This window comes from Aplysia californica, unplaced genomic scaffold, assembly GCF_000002075.1.
Source record: "Aplysia californica isolate F4 #8 unplaced genomic scaffold, AplCal3.0 scaffold01051, whole genome shotgun sequence".
In the NCBI taxonomy this organism is placed as follows: domain Eukaryota; kingdom Metazoa; phylum Mollusca; class Gastropoda; order Aplysiida; family Aplysiidae; genus Aplysia; species Aplysia californica.
Genome location: NW_004798321.1, coordinates 116,815 through 132,527, shown reverse-complemented (window position 1 = coordinate 132,527; position 15,713 = coordinate 116,815). Strand labels below are relative to the sequence as shown.

The window sequence follows — 15,713 nt, the reverse complement described above, 5'->3', positions numbered from 1 at the left end:
CAGGAGTACCACATCAGAAAGAGTAGCGTCACGTGCTTGTTACATTGTACAGGTATTAAGTTTGAAGATGCTCTGTCCAAAGCACCTCGCCAAATTCCTTAATCTTTGAGATTTCTCTCCGTCTTCTGACATCACATCTTGTATCCTGCCCCGTAAAGGCCTACAGGATCTGTAGCTCAAGTCTTAGTTTTACAGCACTTCCAACACAAACAGGTCAGATGTATGTGCATAATTAAAGTGTTACTTCTACAGTAACAGCTAGAGTAACTATCCTCCTTTAACTTTTGTCTCCTCCTTTTTTGTGTTTGTTACCCTCTTGTTGTATCACCTCTAACTCTGTCATAATTACATGACCTAATTGTGTTGCAAGTGCCATAAAACTCTTTCTAAAACTAAAAGATAACAGAGATATACACTACACCACAGCTATTTGTTTGCTGCACAGAAAGTAGAAAGGTTAGGGTAGTCGTGCTCAGTCTTGTAAGTTGTACCAGAGTCTACATAACAAGAGGGGCCACTTCTCTCTTTGAGCCAATTAAAAAAGTGTCCTCAAAATTCGGTGGCGCCCTCTTCGCAAATGCGCACCCTTTGCGAACAGAGTTACCCTACTTGAGTTTAAAAAATCAAAGTGAAACTAGCAAGTTTTTAAATAAATTTCGGAAGAACACTTTTTTTAAATGGTTACGCTGACAAAATACCTCTTCCGGAGGAATGGGTGATTGTTTTCTTTGTTTAATTTGACTTTAAAATGAAAGGCGAGAGGTCATTAAAAAAAACAACCCTAAAACTCCGCACTGAACGAACCCGAACTGCTGATGAACAGCAGTCGATCTGTGCACGCAAGGAGGTGCTATTCCTACTCTTCTTCTGGAAAAACGAAACAGAGCTTCAAAACAAACTGCAGCACCGTCTGAAGCAAAGAGCGAACTTCCTGCGGACACTTTTTTGGCTGAGTGGCCCATCTTGTTATGTACTATCTTTGGTTGTACTCTGGTCCAATCGGTCAGGTTGTTACAGAAGCATAATATTGTGAAGTGTGCTGACAAAATGAGTTACTTCTCGGATTCAAGCCGTATGGAAATTAACTTATATATTGTATATATAGGTGAAATTTTTACAATTTCTAAGTATGAAATAATAAAAGTATGTTATAGTTAAAGAATATGGCATCAGTCGTTCTGTAGAAAATCTACAAATTGACACTAGTGTCGATTTTTGGCCAACATCTCCATTTCTGGGTTGCAAGTAGCAACTCATTTTGTCAGCACGCCTCACATATATATATATAAATGTCCATACTACTAGACAGGACAAATAAACCTGTACCAAACTGTCTTTGTGAACTTTTGGTCGAGATAAAAAAAAATTTTAAAATAACTTTCATAGCAAAGTAGTGCTAGAATTATGCATTATATCAGATTATTAGTGCAGAAAAAACTACATATCATGTGTGGAAGGTTACAAGGTGCGTTGTTACACACATGTGTGCAGTGGGTTCATTGTTAAGTTGTTTTTTTTTAAAGAACGTTCCAACAAAGCCGAGGACACCTTGTAAGTTGACAGGTCTGATCTACGACTCATTGTTTGGCCCCCCTCATTGTCACTTTACTTGAGCTGCATCCCAGCTAAAGACAACCGAGTTCCCAACACCACAATTGAACTCTGGTGTTTAAGTAATGGCAAAGAAACGAACTACTACACCACAGACACTACCTCAGAGTTACAAAGTTCTACATGACATTTCGAGTTAAGACCACGAGGTCAAAAACTAAATGTTCTATCTGCTCTATCAAAATCATAAAATTATTCAGAGTCGGTATCAAGATATTTTTAAAAATTGCATTAAAAAATCTTGCCGTATGAAACTCAATTTTTAAAAATTAACAATATTATCATCAAGTTTCTCAAAACAAGGTATGGAGCTGATAGAACTTCGTAATTCTAGGACAGCATACTATTTATCATCCAACAGCAGCAAGACTTTTCAGCTATGGCAGGCGTAGATCCAGATGTGATTGCAAAATATCAGGATGAAATAAAATGAACACCACACCCAACACACGTTGTGACGGAAGACGATAAAAAAAGGTGCCAAGACGTGATTATTAAGCATTAGGAAATAATTTAATCTTAACATGTGTGTTTTCCCAGACGTGACAAATACAGACATGCTTGCCGTCCATTTCCGACACACACAGACGAGCTTGATGAAGGGGATGAGCTGCATATACATGCGTGTGTGAGCGTTTCAAGATGGCCGGCTGGCTGCGTCCTAGCATCGTGTTATATATTATATATATCCCAGCGACAGGGACAAATTGGCAAAGCATCCTTTAGTTTTAGTCGAGGTTTTACGGCGCTTGCAACTGCATACAGTCATATGAGCGCAGAGGAGTGGATGTCAACAGACAAGTCCTTACAGGTACAGGGAATCAGACTTACTCTGCTCACCTCTCTAGCCTCAACAGCACAAAGTCTGCATCGACTATCAAGGCACCCCAGAAATAACAGGTCACAAGAGTGTGACAAACATGCAAAAGAAGTAGAGGAAAACAAAGACAGTAAAGATTAGGAAAGAAAAAGCAGCAGTTCCCTGTTGTAGATCAGGCACAGTTATGAGCATGACATTGTTGGATCAGCCCATTTACAATTCTACTGTGCATTAGAACGAGAAATGTCCTCCCTTTGGAAATGGCCTAAAGACACTTCAGTCAGTGGCACCGCCCCGGGCGGTGCTGGCAAAGCATCCGGTGTGAGCCATACTTCGTGTTACATAATGACATGACAAGCTTCCTCCCTGGTACAAACACGCTGTCCGTGAACCCCCCACCCTCTTCCAAAAATCCCCCAGACCTCATCTCATCTATGATCTAGCGATTGGTAAATGCCAGAGACTGAGAGTTTTGCAGCACTTGCAACACAATAAGGTCATATGAGCGCCAGAAGATTAGAGGTGTTACAAGAGAGTAACAAACACAAAATAGAAGAAGGGGGAGACAAGGATGATAGATGTTTGATAGGAAAGAAGAAGCAAACCACACCAGAGCACCCGCCAACCACCCACTAGAACAAAAGCAAACGAGCGTGAAAGCTGTTGCGATAACGAAACACACAAACTTGTGCAGAGTGGATCACTAAAGCTCGTTGTACCGTAGTTCTCTACAATGTCTACACAGAGAAAGAGAAGCAACATCTTTAAAGTCAACGTACGGTATTTCTAAACCTGTTGTGTCAACTGACTGTTACCTACACCACACACTCCTCTGGGGTGGATTCTGAAGGGGGGGGGAGAGCAGAGATGGACATGTTCCGACTGTAGTGACCCCAACACTGCGGACGAGGTGTGTTTTCTACAACCATACAGATGGATGACATGCGAAGGTCCCGCAGACCTCAAGGAAGGAGCAGAGTTCCGAGTAGTCGAGCATTTAAAAAACCAGCAAGTCAGTTCCCTTATCTTTTTTCGTAAAAATATAACGTAGATGTAGTAACCATCAACTCGCTGAGGTAAGAAGAATCACTTCCCAAAAAGGTGATGTGTATTAGTGAACCGACAATTATACTTACACTTTACGGACATGTCTCAGTGAACTGACAATTATACTTACACTTCAAGGGTGAGTTTTGAGTAGAACACACGTTGTTATATCATTATCATGTTACAAAAAACGATGGCCGCGTTTTTATACAGCTTGTCTCAGACGAGGGAAGTGGAGGGGAAAAAACCAACCCACTGCAAAAACACAGAACTTAGACGCAACGCTACACAGCTATATATATTCAAAAACAGTGCTGGATACAAGTAGTGGCAACACCTTTCCTACAAATTATACTTGGATTTATACAAAACTTGTTATTTGAAAAGGAAGGAAGTGCTCTCAACAAAAAAATCCCTGAAAATACATTTTTATGTACACCCATCCGCACAACACCTCCAATTGCAATCAAACTCACATAATTATCAAAGCATTCATGGGGGAAAAAAAAAGCATCACATTATATAGATAACTATCAGGGAGAAGAGGAAGAAAACAAAATGATCAGGTAACGTAGGGCAATATTATTGCTTTGACAAAGGAGAATGAGATCAGCGAATACTCCCTGTTTACAAGTTACAAGGCTACTTTACAGAGCTTCAACTTCTCTGCTAAAAAAGTAAAGAAGTTCCCTTCTATCTTCAACGTCTTCGTGAAAAATTAAGAAGAAAATTATTTGTTAAGACAATCAAGTCTCTTGTCATGCTTTGATTTTCTAAAGAGCGTTCAGCAAAAACATTTGAAAATAACCCTGCTGTAATCAAAAAGGGTATTTTTTCACTCTGAAACGACCCATGACCAGCCCAAACTCTAACCACATCGGCTGCAGACGGCCCGAACGTGTCCACAGACGCTACTTTTGTTTCAATTTTACACGTTTTTTCAGTATATGTCTGTCGCTCCCCTCTTTTTTCTGCTAATTTTGTCTAGAACAAACTAATGTCATTCATAATGTCTAACTGGTGTAGCAAGATTTAGAAAAACTTTTCGCGAGGGGAAAAAAATAACTCTTTAAAAAAAATAAAATAACAACTCTAAACAAAATTCTTACTTTTGATTTTCTGTGTAGAGAATAGAGTTGTAGGTCCTACTTATTAAAAAGGTTATCATGTGTGGCTCATTATGCACTTTTGACTTTAGAAAAACAAAACTTTGGGGTGAAAAAGTGTTACAAGAACAACAAAATCTGAAGATAAATTACTGAAGGAAAAAGCAGTCCAGAAACCAGAGCAGACTTTCAGCAAGTAAGTCAAAACACCACTCTACAAAAGTGAAATCTAAAAAAACCCTACTACTTCTAAATCAAAGTAAAATGAATATTTGTAATGTCTACGGACTGAAAAATGAAAAAGAGGAATTTCCACGAGATTCTGGGACATTCCATTCTCTCTCTCTATCTACACAAGAGTCGCCACACAAAGTGGGAGAAACATGACGTACAACGCTATTGTTTTCGTGTTTCTTCGTTTATTATATCAAGGTCACACCTTTCCTACACAACAACACACAATCATACACACACACACACACTGGCTCACACATACATGTACCTATATATATGCATAAAATTTCCGAATTACCAAAACCTTTCATACGCATACATACATATATATGAGAACGCATCCAATGTTTCACTCTGTATGTCAAGTTAAATGTTTGCACTTTTTAGTTTTTCCATTTGTCCTCAGACGATGCTGCCGATCCACTGGTTTCTCATCTCGGTGAGGAGGTACCAACTGGAAACACAGTAGAGGCATTTAAGCTTTAGTTCAGTAAGAGTTTTACGGCACTTGCAACACAATAAGGGACCCACTGGAAACACAGGAACAGGGAACAGAATAGGTACTTAGTGATTGATGGATGAAACATTGTTAATACAGTACACATGATAACCTTTGCTCACTCTCTCTCATTCAACAGGAACAGAGAACACAAGAGGCATTTAAGCTTTAGTTCAGTAAGAGTTTTACGACACTTGCAACACAATAAGGGACCCACTGGAAACACGGAAACAGGGCAGAAGAGGTACTTAGTATGTGATAGATGAAACATTGTCAATACAGTGCACATAACCTTCTCTCTCTCTCTTTCTATCTCTGGTTCAAAAGTTCTATTCTGCATTGAAGTGTAAATTTATTATTTTTAAAATCATTTTCTGGCACAATGGCAGCATCACATAGGATTCGGTCTTACAACATGATACCAAAGCTGTCTGTCATAGTGCCAGAAAACAATTTTTTTTAAAGAAAAAGAAATTTATATTTCAATGCAAAATAGAACTTCTTTAAAACATAGGGAATTCTTACGTACTAAAATACAGGAAAAAATTACTTTAAAGCACATGAGAAATTCCTACCTTAAAACACAGGCAAAACTCTTACTTTAAAGCACACATAAAAAAGTCTTACTTTAAAGTCCATATGAAATTCTTACTTTAAAGCACGTAAGAAAGTCTTACTTTAAAGCACATAAGAAATTCTTACATTAAAACACAGGAAAAACTCTTACTTTAAAGCACACAAGAAAGTCTTACTTTAAAGCACGTAAGAAAGTCTTACTTTAAAGCACATAAGAAAGTCTTATCTCCCCTCGACGCTTAACGGCAACAGAGGATGAAAAAGTAAAAGTAAGTAAGTAAGAAAGTCTTAGTCTTACTTTAAAGCACATAAGAAAGTCTTACTTTAAAGCACATAAGAAAGTCTTACTTTAAAGCACGTAAGAAAGTCTTACTTTAAAGCACATAAGAAAGTCTTACTTTAAAGCACGTAAGAAAGTCTTACTTTAAAGCACGTAAGAAAGTCTTACTTTAAAGCACGTAAGAAAGTCTTACTTTAAAGCACGTAAGAAAGTCTTACTTTAAAGCACATAAGAAAGTCTTACTTTAAAGCACGTAAGAAAGTCTTACTTTAAAGCACATAAGAAAGGCCATCATAACTCTTCAACACTTCTCCGCACCGTCCGTGTCACCTTCTTCTTGAATTCCTCAAAGTTTTCTCTCCACATTTTCTGGGAACAACAACAAAAGGAAACAGAATACATTAGAAATGAATATAGAGGGAAAGTATCAAATATCTAGTCGACAGCCGCAGCAATCAGGGATTCAAAGAGAAACTCTTCCTTAAAACAAAATCCACAAGACATAGGCTGAGACCAGCAAGAGTTACATCTCCACAAAAAAACGTTCCTGCCATTGGTGCATGCACTTTTTCACCCTCATCACCTCTGCCAATACTGCCCTAGCATCAATACATTATTTCTGTAATATTTTCGTCCCACTTTGACCTCTTTTAGCAAATTTCTTAGTGCTGTTGACATCTAGGCAAGACTTTATAACTCTTTAAATGTAGAAGCAATCAAACCGTTAATAAAAACCGTTAATAAAAATGTATACACTAGGGGAGATAAGAAAGCGACAGAATGGAAGCATGATCTCATAACCTTCACTTTCAAAGTAAAACATTTACTCTATTCTGGTTTGTGTGTAATGTTGAAGTTATAATGAAATTTTACAAATAGATCATAGCTTATTAGTGTGTGGGTGTGTGTGTGTGTGTGTGTGTGTGTGTGTGTGTGTGTGCGTGCGTGCGTGTGTGCGTGCGTGCGTGTGTGTGTGTGTGCATCTGTCTTTTTATGAATATGTACAAAGGTATGTCACTGTGTAGTAAACATGTGCCCCTAAGACACAAAAAAAAAGAACCCCTCTCGTAGCTCTCGTCTTACCGCAGCGTCGACATTGGCGGGAGATTCGTCGTTGGGGTCGGCCAGCATGGAGATGACGCTGATGCAGATGGTCTCCACCGTGTGCACGGGGAGCCACCGCTCCGCTGCCTTCTCGTAGCCGTACTTGTCGTCGCCCGGCTCGTGCAGGATGGAGATACATACATTCCCTTCCTGGTCGACTGCAGGGGACACATTCGAAACATAACAGAAGATTACAATAGTGTGGCGACTCAACTGCAGGGGGCACCATCAATACAAAACGAAAGGTTACAATGGTGTAGCGACTTAGTTGCACGACACCATCGAAACATAACAAAAGACTATGATAGAAAGACGTAGACTACTTATACTGACAAACTTTATACGCTCCTCACTATGAATGTATCAGATGTACCTGCCACGAGACAACCCCTCACACCTCCCTACCTTTCAAAACAACAATACTTGTGACGATGAGACAACCCCTCACACACCCCTACCTTTCAAAACAACAATACTTGTGACGATGAGACAACCCCTCACACACCCCTACCTTTCAAAACAACAATACTTGTGAGACTGAAAACTTAATCTCTTCATAATCCTATCAGTGCACATTCTGCTTACATTTCATGTTCCTATTATCAATACAATATGCAATAATTTGAGGGGTAAACAATATATTTTGGACCAAATTTGTCAAAGCCATATAATTATTTTTCATAAACACACCCTGAGAGTCTAAAAATAAGTTGCATAGAAACATGGACTACCTATCAGTAGGGAAAGAGTTAAGAACTATTGTGTCAATACAACTTAAAACGTTAACCTTAAGTCAGTGACTCACTGTCTGGAAACAAACTTCATCTTTGGCAGCCTGTATCTGTAGGGAAAGAGTTAAAAACTATTGTGTCAATACAACTTAAAACTTTAACCCTATGTCAGCGACTTACTGTCTAGAAACAAACTTCATCTTGGGTGGCCTATATCTGTAGGAAAAGAGTTAAGAACTATTGTTTCAATACTTAAAACTTTAACCCTAAGTCAGCGACTCATAGTCTGGAAACAAACTTCATCTTTGGCGGCCCTGTATCTGTAGGGAAAGAGTTAAGAACTATCGTGCCAATACGGCGACTCACTGTTTGGATGCCACATGTTGGAAACAAACTTCATCTTTGGTGGCCTGTGTGGGTATTCTCGAGGGAACAGGAGATGAGCTTTGAACATTCCACCTTCACTGGAAGAAGAAAATTAAGAAAATACAAATAAAAAATTAAATATACCATCTTTTACAAAAAAATTAATAATTTTAACTGATTTATGAATGTCTTACAGTCATATAACATTTACTGTACTTTAATACTAAATGAATGATAATATTCTTCTTCATTACTGCTAAATCCATATAGTTGGATAGCAAAGTAAATTTTAATTGGTCAGGAGTTCAATATAGCCATTGGACAGCGCAACAGAAAATTGTCAAGACAACTTTTTGAAACTAAGACTGAAGCAAGAAACTTTTTTTCATCAGTGCAGGGCAATCAAAAACTGAAAACCCAGAACACCAAGTTGTAGCTCAAATGAAAAAAGTAAGCACCATCATCCGAACATAAATTTTGTAATGCTTTTGCAAGATATTATAAACAAATAAGGCCTGTAACATAATTATTATAAATAATAATAACTCGTCTGTCAATGTCAGATGATGATCATAGGCCCATAAAATAATGCAGTACTTACTATAGAGTTTCAGGTGGACCGTAAATCACTATTTCCCATTTGTATAGGTCATCATCGTCGATCAGACCGGCTGAAAATCCATCTACTGAGCTTTTGCACAGTTCTGTGGAAAAAAGAAAAGAAAAACATAACATACTGAGAGTACACACTTTGCACTACAAAAATGGTCTACATTATTGAAGTGGCTATTTGGACTCGAGTCTGAATAGCCTCCGTTGCTATTCGGACTCTAACTCCAATGTGCATTACTTTGAATGACTGACTTTTGTTCCCTTTGGAAGGGTTTTAACATTTCTCTTTTTAATTTCTAACTGGACTTATAATTGATCAATGATTTTGTCTTTCTCGTCAAATAAAGCTAGCTATAGAAAAAATCCTTTATTGTGCTGAAACTTTGATTTTTTCCACTGCTTTGACTTTGATCTCAGATTGCGGTTTCCCTGTTTGCCTTTGTTGTGTAGTATTTCAGATTTTGCAACTGCTGTTCACTTTTGACATCAGTAATACTTTTCTTAATTTGTGTCTAAAATTTTGGCCAAATCGCGGAAGGCCAAGGTCAATAGCCTGTCCGCTTCACATCCGGTACACACATTGAGTTTTGAGTCCGAATAGCCATGGGAGGCTTATTCAGAATCGAGTCCGAATAGCCGCTGCCTTACATTATTACTAAGGAAGGACTTCCGTCACGAGGGACTACCCCAATAAAGAAGAGACCTAACCCTAACCCTGATCCAATCCCTACCCCAAACCCTCTATTCTACTCTGTTTCATAGGTCGCTCGATACGGAATTCCTCCCATAACTGATATTAAATCATAATCTTTTTATCATAATTTATACGAAGTAAAGAATAAAGATCAAGACATTTTTAAAAACTAAAAAATAGTCAATAATAATTTAACTCGGTACTACGTAATAGACACTACCTGGATAGCATTATAACTTGTGCCAATATTTATAACAGCGTTCATATTCCATTTTAAAAACGTCCTGGGTACTATTTTAAGCTACCATCTCATACACTCAGATATTCTATCGCCTTTCTTGGTAGATTTTTACATTTAGATCTACTCCCGCAAGCAGATGCACTACTTTTGGGGGACAACAAACATGGTATGGTCATTGAACCAGTCGAAAATCGATTGTTTTCAAGAAATCTCTCAAATCTCATTGCAAAACATCAAATTGTAGGGAAATACAGAGGACATGCCCCCCCCCCCCCCCCCCCCCCCGAAATCTCCCAGATTTCTTTAATGCGAGCTTAAAGTGTTTTTATGCAATTAGTAGCCTACAAGAAAAATGTTACCCTCTGAACATGAGACGGGAGTGAAAGTGAAATAATCTTTCAATACCCACTTTTCTTTTCGAACATTTTTTACATGATATGAATTTGGATGTTAAAATCAGTTGATTTGCATGATTTGTTTCATGGTCAAAATAAGTTTTACAGCACTTGCAACACAATTAGGTCATAACAGAGCTAAAGATCAGAGGCGTTAGCGGGGGAGTGACAAGGACGACAGATGATTGATGGGCAAACCACACATGGGTCAGGTTAGAGCACCCACCAACCATCCACGGTCATGGTTGTTTGGGCCTATTAGATGACAGTTCGGCAGACCACCCATGCATGAAGTATTGATGTAAATGGTCTCACGTACACAATGAACTAGAGACGGACGGGAAGCGTTTTTTTCTTCCCGAGCGAGAAGACAGAGAAGCTGATCTACTTCTCGCCCCGGTCCCGAGAAGTGCTTCTTGTCTCGTGACCAATTTCTCTTCTCGCGCCTTTGAACGAGTAGCTCGCTCAGCGAGAAGGCCAGTCGTGGCCGGGATTTCTCTTCTTGCGTCGTTGGACGGGTAGATCGCTTAGCGAGAAGGCTGGCCGTGGCCTAAACTAGGCTAGCCCTGTTGCGCAGGCGGTGAAGGAAGGTAGGGAGACCTAGGCCTTGGCCCTGATCAACTCCCCACTCGCCTCGTCTCGCCACCCTCTCCCCTCCCTTTCAGTTTCAGACACAGGACGGCACGGTGATGGGTGACACTGTCTGCGTGTCATTTCTCGCTGGCTGTGCCGCTCTTTCCGTCGACACCTCTCACTCTCGTTACTCGTTACATCAATTCAACGAGCGTAATCACTTCTCGGTACCGGGCAGTAGTTTAGTGGCCGGGAAGTGACAGGAACGGCATTTTTTGCGAGAAACGGATACTCTTCTCAGCTCGTGCCCGCTCCTACAAGGAACTGCAATTCAGTAACTTAACGAGTTCGCCACAAACTTACCATCCCCATTGATCTAGATTTTTATAGAATTTAGAATTTAAGGAATTAAATTGAAATCAATGCGAAAGACTACTTTTTTACTAACTTTTTCTTGTCACTCCCATTTCCCATCCCCAAAGATTATGAAGTTTATCCCAGGTCCCAGAATGCCAATAGGCCTAGTTCATGGACATTGAGAAAAAAACAAGATTCGTATTAACTTGGTCGAAATATTGAGTAAAATTGAGCCGAGCAAGAGCATCCATCATTGTCAATATAATGACCACGACGACAAGAGCAGAACAGGAATGGCCGTGGTGTTGCCGTGCACCTGACCTGAGCAACACAAAGACGGGGCCGCTAAAATGTTCAATTAACACAAGGTCTATTTAACAAATGAAGTTTCTTTAGCCTATTTACAAAAAGAACAAACCTTTCAACTGTCTGCTCAGTAAGAGGGAGGCTTGTTCGTGGGCCATGCCCGAAAAAAAGATGATGATACTTCGACACCCAAAAGCCCGAGTTTGTGAAAAACGGGTTCGATAGTAAATAACCACAACAGGAATTGCGCATGTGCAATAGAAAGGGAAGTCAGTTTCATTTTTTGTAGTGCTCTCCCTTCCCTTTTCCCTCTTTGTTCTTCGGTTCGTTGAACACAGAGACATTCTAATTATTTTCTCATTTGGACCAATGACGACATATTCTGAGACTGCGCAAAGGCAACCAAGATGTCGCCAGACAGCGCGCTAAGCCTGAAAGCTATACTTGCTGAGATACATTAGTTGCAAACTATTATTAATTTGCTAACTGAGATTAGAAAGAAAAAAAACACACAACCAATACATGTACTTATAATAATAATAATGAAGATCATTTCTATAGCGTCCACTCCCGTGTAAACACAGCTCTAGGCGCTTTACATAAATGCATGTACGAACAATATTCACGCACGCAACACACACACACACACACACACACACATACAAATACACACACAAACACACACACATACACACTCACGAACACATAACACGCATACATGTGCACACACATGTAGGCCAAACACACACACACACACACACACACACACACACACACACACACACACACACATCTACTTGCTTATCACACGCACACGCTTACACATCGTCACGAAATGAGCATAAAATAATATACACACTGTAATTCACAAAATACATAAATGGATACATAGTCATTTACATAACATTGTATTGAATATGAATCTACTGACATGAAAAAGATGTCATTAAATGTGTCTTTTAAAGATTTTTTAAATCTAGGTTTCGCTATTATCATTGTCTCTTGCATTTATTTCATTTAAATCGCGAAAATGTTTCTCACTCTTTGAAGTAGGCTTTGAATAATTAGATGATTTTTTTTTTTTTAATCTGCTGCCTGCCAAGCACATCAGGGAGCCAAAGTTTGTCTGTTTTAGATATCTTATTTATTCATTTATGTGTATACATGTACTTCTTTACTGTGGGATAGGGGGGGGGTTGAGATTTGATCAAAGTAGTCGAGAGGGAAATGTAGTTTGAGTTTCCACTAGGTCGCCCGTCTCAGGAAAGAACAGAAGAACGTTCAACCAGATGTGCACTGGCACAGTCAGTAGAAGGACCCTCAGCGACATTTTGGAGAGAGCAACGGAGCATCAATGGACATGTCCAGAGTGCAGGGATGTTGCTTCCTGAAACAAGAACAAGAACAAGAATCTCCAAAATGTCTTCAAGGCCACTTAACCCAGTGTTAAGAGAACAAAAAGAAAAAACAAAAACAAAACAACTTTGGGAAACCCATATCAGGTGAAGTAGGCCTGCACTGCACTAAAAAAAACCCAATTCAATTACTCAAATTACTGTTGTTTTGTCATTCTCTGTTACATTTCAGAGCAATAAAAAAAAAAGTAAGGGAAAAAAAGCAAAATTGTACGTTGGTGTGTTTACTTAATTCGAGATTTTAGTTTTTTCCCCAAATTGGAATAAATTGTTCCTCATTTTATTTCTAGCCAAAAATAACATAAATTGTGTTAGTCAAAATGTGTGTGTGTGTGTGTGTGTGTGTGTGTGTGTGTGTGTGTGTGTGTGTGTGTGTGTGTTTTGGTAAGTGTTTTACGGCGCTCGCAACTGCATAAGGTCACAGGAGCGCGCGGCGACACACCTAATATTTTCAGTTGGTAGGAAATTTTGAATTTTGCCCGGGTGGCGGCCGAAGCCTACTCTTATCGATTTTAGACCAACAAGGGATCTTTAACGTGCACAACTTGCACACGGGCCCTCCGAGATTTTTCGCCCTTGTCCGAGAAGGCTAGGTGTAGATCTTTCCTACTAGAAGATCAGGGGTGTGGCAGAAAGACAGCAGTAAGGAGGAGCCAAGGAGTAGCAGTAGAAAGACTGCAGAAAGAGTCAGGAGCCCAAGGAGGGGGCAAAAGAGGTGAAGGGGTGGGGGCAGAAAGCAGACGACAGAGCATTGCTGGAGAGCAGGAAAGGAGGTGAAAGGAAACAATTTTAGAGAAGAACATTTTTCGGTCGTTACCCGGATTCGAACCCGGGACCTTTGAATGAGAGGCCAACACCTTAACCTCTAGGCCACGAGAGCCCCCTGTGTGTGTGTGTGTGTGTGTGTGTGTGTGTGTGTGTGTGTGTGTGTGTGTGAGGGGGGTTGTAGTTTGTTTTGTTGTGCTCTACAAAATAATATAACCTCAATGTCCCCACGAAAGTTTTTTCTGTCCAGTTGGTAAGTGTTTTACGGGGCTCACAACTACAAGGTCATATGAGCGCGCGGGGCATATTTAACATTTTCAGTTTGGTGGAAATTTAGATACTTTAGAATTTTGCCAGAGTGGCGACCGAAGCCTATTCTTATCGATTTTGGACTACAAATGGATCTTTAACGTGAGCGACTAGCACACTGGACCTCCAAGATTTTTCGCCCTTGTCCCACAAGGTTAGGTGTTCGATCTTACCTACCCTAGGGTTATAATGGGTGTGGCTGAAAGACAGCAGTAAGAAGGAGCCAAAGAGTAGTAGTAAAAAGGCTGCAGAAAGAGTCCGGAGCCCAGAGGAGGGGGGACAGGAGGGGAGGGGGTGGGGGCAGAAAGTGGAGACGAAAGCAGACAACAGAATATTCCTAAAAAGCAGGAAAGGAGGTGAAAGCTGTGTATTGTGTGTAAAAAAAAAATTTTTTCTGGTTTCTGTCTACAAAGATCGGTGACCTGTAGCCAACAGATGCTGTCTGCTCAACAAGAAACGTACGTTCTATGCATTCACTAAAGAAGCCCCCCAGTCCTGATTCACAAAATCTCAAAATCGTCTACCTCGGATCTTACATGACATAATATGTGTATTGCAAGAGCTGTTAAACTCTTACTTAAACTGAAATTTGCCAACAATGCACCCCCGCTCCCCAATAAATAAATACATGCAGAATGAAATAGATAAATACGATAAATACATTAATTTATTTTTTTTTACAAAATATAAATGAAGAAAGAAAGAAAGAAAGAAAGAAAGAAAGAAAGAAAGAAAGAAAGAAAGAAAGAAAAAGAAAGAAGCAGATAATAGATAAATAAACAAATAGATAATATAGATAAATGAATAGATAAATAAATAAAAATATCTAGCCCGTCGTGTCTTTGCTATCGTCTAATTACGCCACCATAATATATAAAGATTGCCATGAGAAAAGTTGACAGAGCAGGTGGACACGACAGCCAATCAACGTGCTTGATAGATTGGGAGCGAGCTAATGGATGATTGTCCAGTGCGCTTGATAGATTGGGGGCGGGGCTAAATAGATGATTGTCCAGTTCGTTCTGTGGTCAGTCCACACGGTGTTAGCCTGCTGGTGATTGGCAGACGCCACGGTCAAACTCCACTGGTCAGCGACTGACTGACTCATGACCGCTACAATGTTGTCAGAAAAGTTTGACATTTGTCCTGCCCTCTCCCCCCTCCCCCCTTACACTTAAAACATGATTAGTCATAATTAGCACCGATAAGATTGTGTAATTCTTGGCCTTCTTATTCTCTCTGAGTAATTCAGAAGAAAATGTAGATAAGTGGTTGAAGATGTCCGTGTGAAACTGCAGTGCAATATTTACTATTTACTATAGAAAAGAATATTCGTATTCATGTTGATGACCGAATGACGTCAGTGGTGTAGTATCGTTGCAGTCTCTCGCGGCACTATACTACTCAGACTCTATGGTGAAGATGCCAGAGAGTAGGAGGAATCGTGCGTGAGTAATTTTGCTTGAATATGTGTTAACTAGCTAATGACCTAAGACTCTGCTATCCAATGGTGAGAAACAATAGAGTACATGTTGGTAACTAGACGTAGCTGACTATGGTTCAAGTGGGCGTGGCCATGAACTACCATGGCTTAACATGGAGTACTGATGCCCAATGCCCGATGTATTGTCGAGTATTTCTTTGACGTTCCGACTGCATCCTGAGCGGCAGG

General features: G+C 39.8%; 1 protein-coding gene across 1 annotated transcript; it reads right to left on the bottom strand.

Moving 5' to 3' along the window:
• Window positions 1-4,983: 4,983 nt before the first annotated feature.
• On the bottom strand, window positions 4,984-11,807 carry LOC101862913 (probable ubiquitin-conjugating enzyme E2 7). Its single transcript, XM_005111375.3, has 6 exons — window positions 11,665-11,807; window positions 8,976-9,078; window positions 8,375-8,472; window positions 7,257-7,435; window positions 6,442-6,542; window positions 4,984-5,272 (listed from the first exon to the last, which is right to left on the bottom strand). Exons 1-5 carry the CDS (start codon window positions 11,708-11,710, stop codon window positions 6,465-6,467), a joined length of 504 nt encoding a protein of 167 aa, XP_005111432.1. The 5' UTR covers window positions 11,711-11,807; the 3' UTR covers window positions 4,984-5,272; window positions 6,442-6,464.
• Between the last annotated feature and the right edge of the window lie 3,906 nt (window positions 11,808-15,713).

Coding starts and splice junctions, on each gene's coding strand:
- LOC101862913 (XM_005111375.3), bottom strand. CDS start 11,710: ATGGCCCACGAACAAGCCTCCCTCTTACTGAGCAGACAGTTGAAAG. Junction 9,079..11,664: donor ACTGAGCAGACAGTTGAAAG/GTTTGTTCTTTT, acceptor TTTTTTCCACAG/AACTGTGCAAAAGCTCAGTA. Junction 7,436..8,374: donor CAACATGTGGCATCCAAACA/GTGAGTCGCCGT, acceptor TGTCCCCTGCAG/TCGACCAGGAAGGGAATGTA.